This window comes from Lathyrus oleraceus, chromosome 6 (genome assembly GCF_024323335.1).
Source record: "Lathyrus oleraceus cultivar Zhongwan6 chromosome 6, CAAS_Psat_ZW6_1.0, whole genome shotgun sequence".
Taxonomy (NCBI): Eukaryota; Viridiplantae; Streptophyta; class Magnoliopsida; order Fabales; family Fabaceae; genus Lathyrus; species Lathyrus oleraceus.
Genome location: NC_066584.1, coordinates 360,042,439 through 360,047,401, shown reverse-complemented (window position 1 = coordinate 360,047,401; position 4,963 = coordinate 360,042,439). Strand labels below are relative to the sequence as shown.

The following is a 4,963-nucleotide window of genomic DNA, read 5'->3' as shown; positions in this document are numbered from 1 at the left end:
AGGAGGGCAAATTTTGAGGTGTTACACATAGTAAATTACATCTAATTTTTTATCCTTTCTTTGTCCTAAAACAGCACCAACAGCGTAATCGCTAGTATCGCACATGATTTCGAAGGGTTGGTTCCAATCTGGAGGTTGCATAATAGGCGCGGAAATCAGTGCTTGTTTCAAAAGGTTGAATGCTTCAATACATTTTTCGTCGAAAATAAACTCGACATCTTTCATTAGAAGGCTAGTCAGAGGTTTTGTTATTTTAGAGAAGTCTTTAATAAAGCGTCGGTAAAAACAGGTGTGTCCAAGAAAACTTCGGACTTCCCTAATGGTCTTAGGTGGTTTGAGATTTTCTATAATCTCTATTTTGGCTTTATCAACCTCAATTCCTTTTTCAGAGACTATGTGTCATAATATTATTCATTCGGTAACCATAAAGTGACAATTTTCCCAGTTTAGCACAAGGTTTGCTTCCACGCATCTTTCTAGAATTTTCTCAAGGTTAGCTAGACAGTTTTTAAAACTGAATCCGCATACCGAGAAATCATCCACTAAAACTTCCATAATCTCATCGAGGAAATCTGTGAAGATTGATATCATACAGCGTTGGAAGGTGGTTGGGGTATTTCAAAGTCCGAAAGGCATTCGTCTATAGGCAAATGTTCTGTAAGGGCATGTAAAGGTTGTTTTCTCTTGATCTTCGGGGTGAATGGGAATTTGGAAAAATCCTGAATATCCCTCTAAATAGCAAAAGTAAGAGTGTCTGGCTAAGCGCTCAAGCATTTGATCTGTGAATGGGAGAGGGAAATGATCTTTCCTAGTCACCTTATTTAGTTTTCTATAGTCGATGCACATACGCCAACCGCTTTCTATGCGCTTAGCTACATGCTCGCCTTTCTCATTTTCCACAACTGTGACACCTCCTTTTTTAGGTACCACATGTACAGGGCTCACCCACTTACTATCTGAAATTTGATAAATTATATCAGCCTCTAGTAGTTTTAGTACTTCTTTTTTAACCACATCGCTCATTATAGGATTTAGCCTTCGTTGATGTTCTCTAGAAGGTTTAGAATCTTCCTCCAGCAAGATCCGGTGCATGCACACGGATGGGCTTATCCCTTTGAGATCAGATATGTTATATCCTAAAGCTGAGGGATACTTTCGCAAGATATCTAAAAGTTGATTTGTTTCATCTTCATTCAAGGTGGTGCTCACTATAACGGGGAGATTTAGTTCTTCATCTAAAAACTCATATCTTAGATTCTTGGGTAGTTCCTTAAGTTCTATAGACGGTTTTTTAGGACATGGCATATGGTTCGGGGTAAGTGCTAAGCATTCATAAAGGTTGTCATCCATGTAAGGCTCCATTCCAAATCTCTCGTCTTCTCTTATGGAAGTCGAGGGGAATTTCATTATTTTGGGAGGTCCTTATTGATCTAGCTCCCTTATGCATTCATCAATGATATCGATGGCATAACATGAGTCCTCTATGACTGGAGCCATTAGGAATTTGAAAGGTATAAATTCTATCTTTTCATCACTTACTTCAAAAGTTAATTTTCCTCTTTTAAGATCTATTATGGCTCCCACTGTTGATAAGAAAGGTCTACCAAGGAGGATTGGGATTTCGGCGTCTTCTTTAATATCCATTACCACGAAATCTGTTGGGATATAAAGTTGTCTGATTCTAAGTGGAATGTCCTCTAATATGCCTACTGGATATTTTACAGATCTATCGGCTAATTGAAGAGACATCTTAGTCGGTTGTAATTCTCCTAGGGTTAGCCTTCTAGAAACAGCTAAAGGTATCAAGCTTACGCTTGCTCCCAAGTCTAGGAATGCTTTGTCTATAACATGATTCCCTAAAATACAAGGTATGTAAAAGCTTCTGGGATCTTTCTCCTTTTTAGCAAGTTTATTCTCAGCAATGGAGTTGCACTCTAAAGGTTTGGGATCATTAAGTCTACGTTTGTTGGTTAAGATGTTCTTAAGGAATTTAGCATAAGATGGTATCTAGGTGATGGCTTTGGTGAATGGGATTTCTACATGGAGTTTCTCGATCACCTTTAGAAACTTTTTATATTGGTTGTCAATTTTGGTTTGTTTAAGTCTTTGCGGGTATGGAATTGGTGGCTTATAAGGAGATAGTGGAACATAAACTTTTTCTTTATCTTCTCCCTTATCTTTTACTTCCTGGTCTTTTTGTCCATCTAGTTCCTCTACTTCATCTGTAGACAGAACGTATTTCTTAAAAGCCTCTGGTTCACTCAAGGTTGATTTTACATGTTCGTCATAAGTGGTCCCACTTCGTAGGGTAACAGCGTTAGCTTGCCCTCGAGGGTTGGGTTGAGGTTGTCCAGGAAATTGCCCTCCAGGTGTGGCCTGGGGGGCTTGTTGTTGTGCTATTTGCAAGATTTGGGTTTCAAGCATCTTATTGTGAGTGATTATCGAATCAACCTTAGTTCCTAATTATATGATCAGTTCATTTATATGAATATCTTGGTTCAGGAACTCTTTGTTTTGCTGAGTTTGGGCCGAAATGAAGTTCTCCATGATTTTCTCAAGGTTTGGCTTTTGAGGAACGACATGCATAGGTTGGATTGGTCTTTGAGCTTGAAAACCTGGTGGCCTTTGAGGGGTAGAGTTTTGAATAGGGTTATTGTTTTTATAAGATAAGTTTGGATGATTCCTCCATCCCGGGTTGTAAGTGGTTGAAAACGGGTTTCCTTGGGCATAATTGACTTGATCTGAGTTTGATTCAGTTAACATATTGCATTCTGGTGCAAGATGTCCTTTGGTTCCACATATTTCACAATCTACAGCTAATGCGGCTGTAGGATTTGCAGACATGTGTTCAACCTTCAGGGCTAAAGCGTCCATTTTAGCTTTCATCATGTCCATACAATTGACCTCATGTATTCCTCATTTGGTCTCCCTTTTCTTCACTGATGCTTGCTCTGACTCCCATTGGTAATGGTTTTGTGCCATATCTTCAATGAGAGCACAAGCGTCAGAGTAAGGTTTGTTCATTAGAGCACCACCGGTGGCAGCGTCGATGGACATCTTTGTGTTATAGTGAAGTCCATTATAAAAGGTGTGAATAATCAGCCATTCTTTTAGGCCATGATGTGGGCAAGCTCTTAGTAGTTCTTTATATCTTTCCCAAGCTTCAAAAAGTGATTCACCCTGATTTTGAGTGAATCTGGTTATTTGGTTTCAAAGGACAGCGGTCTTACTCGGGGGAAACTATCTTGCAAGGAACACTCTCCTGAGGTCTTCCCAAGTAGTTATCGAATTATCCGGAAGGGAAACTAACCGAGACTGTGCTCTATCTATGAGGGAAAACGGGAGTAGTCTTAGACGAATTGCCTCAGGCGAAGCACCGTTGGTCTTGAATGTATTAGCTAGTTGGATAAAAACTTTTAAATGTTGATTTGGGTTCTCTGTAGCGAGACCCACATATTGATTTTGTTGTACTAGTTACAATAAAGAGGGTTTTAATTCGAAATTATTAGCAGGAATAACCGGGTTTACAATACTAGAACTAGGTTCTTTGTTAGAAGGTTGGGTGAATTCCTTAAGTGGTCTTCGGTTTTGATCTTCAGCCATTGCTCTCCTAATTCTCTAGAGCAAACGACGTGTGTGAGTGTATCATTCTGGTTCAGATATTGGATCCTCTAAACTTCCGGTACTGCGAGTTTTTCGCATTTACCGGCTAATAAGGCCTTAGTCTAGACGGTGTAACAAAAGGGTACGAAATTTTTGACGTAATTGATCCCCGACAACGACGACAAAAACTTGATGGGTGTGCAATTTTCTATCCGTAAGTATACGGAACACGTCAAAGTAATACAAAATATTATCGTGCCCACAGAGACCAAATTGTCAATCTATCGATTTCTATTGTTACGGTGTTTATCTAAGGTATTTAAATAAGTAGGTTCAAGTACACTGAAAGGAAAATAATGAAGTAAATAAATTCAGATAAAACGCAGGCTCAGATGTAAATCACATCAGTTAGGAAATACTCATATTGTTTCTAAATATATCTACTTATGGGGCAATATTTTCTTCTTAGAGAAGAATCAATTTAACAGGAACTGTCGCTTTCGCATATTCAGAACCGAGTTTACTCTCTAATTAATGCCCTTCATTGTCACAAATGAAGGGTGCTTATTGTGTTAAAGTAGTAAACCTATCTTTAAGAAATTAAATTCTTGACTTAGTTAAAAAGTGATTTTGATTTGGAAAGTTTAACTTAAAAGGGATCTATGGCTTTTGCTCAAGGATCCGGATTTTAAACCTACAAACGTGTCCATAAATAGTTTAAAAATTGTTTTCTAATAGTGTTAAGAATTCCCAATTAACTGAACATAGTGCTTTCGCTACTTTTGACCAGTTAAAACTAACAAAGTTTATCTTTAAGAGTTGGACGACTTTCGATCTTACCCAACTATACTTCGGCTCTACTTTCATAGTTACCGAACAAAATAAGCACATGAAAACTTGTGTTAAAATCAAAACAGTCCCTAAAGCATTTCTATAGATACAAATAATGGAGTATCATCTTAACGATGATCCTTACATCATAACCTTTAAAGGTTTAGCCAGACATGGAAATAGAAATCAACATAGCAGAATTAATCATGTTTTAAGGGAACAGGTAAATAAAATCGGCAAGTTAAATAAGCGAGTAGGTAAAAGCAAGACATGCAAGTAAATAAAGTAAATCATGCCAAATAAAACGTAAATGCGAATAACTTGAATAAGAAACTTGCTCCAAATCGGAGACTTTAATCTGATACACTTGAAAAGAAAACGTGACAGGAAAGTAAAATGGCGGCAAGACTGTTTGTATAGCGCTCCAACCTAACTACAACTCAAGTGCGATAACCCCACGATGTGACGGATTATCGCTTTTACAATGGTGAACTTTAGGCTTAGTGTTGTGAACTAAGTTGGATTTCAT

General features: G+C 38.0%; 1 protein-coding gene and 1 non-coding gene across 2 annotated transcripts; one reads left to right on the top strand and one right to left on the bottom strand.

Annotated features, from left to right (window-relative positions):
* Positions 1-1,422: 1,422 nt before the first annotated feature.
* On the bottom strand, positions 1,423-2,874 carry LOC127095637 (uncharacterized). Its single transcript, XM_051034301.1, has 3 exons — positions 2,616-2,874; positions 2,069-2,222; positions 1,423-1,957 (listed from the first exon to the last, which is right to left on the bottom strand). Exons 1-3 carry the CDS (start codon positions 2,872-2,874, stop codon positions 1,423-1,425), a joined length of 948 nt encoding a protein of 315 aa, XP_050890258.1.
* A 238-nt stretch (positions 2,875-3,112) lies between these two features.
* On the top strand, positions 3,113-3,219 carry LOC127098745 (small nucleolar RNA R71). The gene has a single exon (XR_007793445.1). It is a non-coding gene; the product is annotated as a small nucleolar RNA R71 (small nucleolar RNA).
* The last annotated feature ends 1,744 nt before the right edge of the window (positions 3,220-4,963 follow it).

What these genes read in the sequence shown, in the direction of transcription:
- LOC127095637 (XM_051034301.1), bottom strand. Translation starts at nt 2,874, where the DNA reads ATGGACGCTTTAGCCCTGAAGGTTGAACACATGTCTGCAAATCCTACA. An exon ending in TACCCCTCAAAGGCCACCAG is followed by an intron (nt 2,223 to 2,615) that starts GTTTTCAAGCTC and finishes TTCTGTCTACAG; the next exon opens with ATGAAGTAGAGGAACTAGAT. An exon ending in ATTGACAACCAATATAAAAA is followed by an intron (nt 1,958 to 2,068) that starts GTTTCTAAAGGT and finishes CAACAAACGTAG; the next exon opens with ACTTAATGATCCCAAACCTT.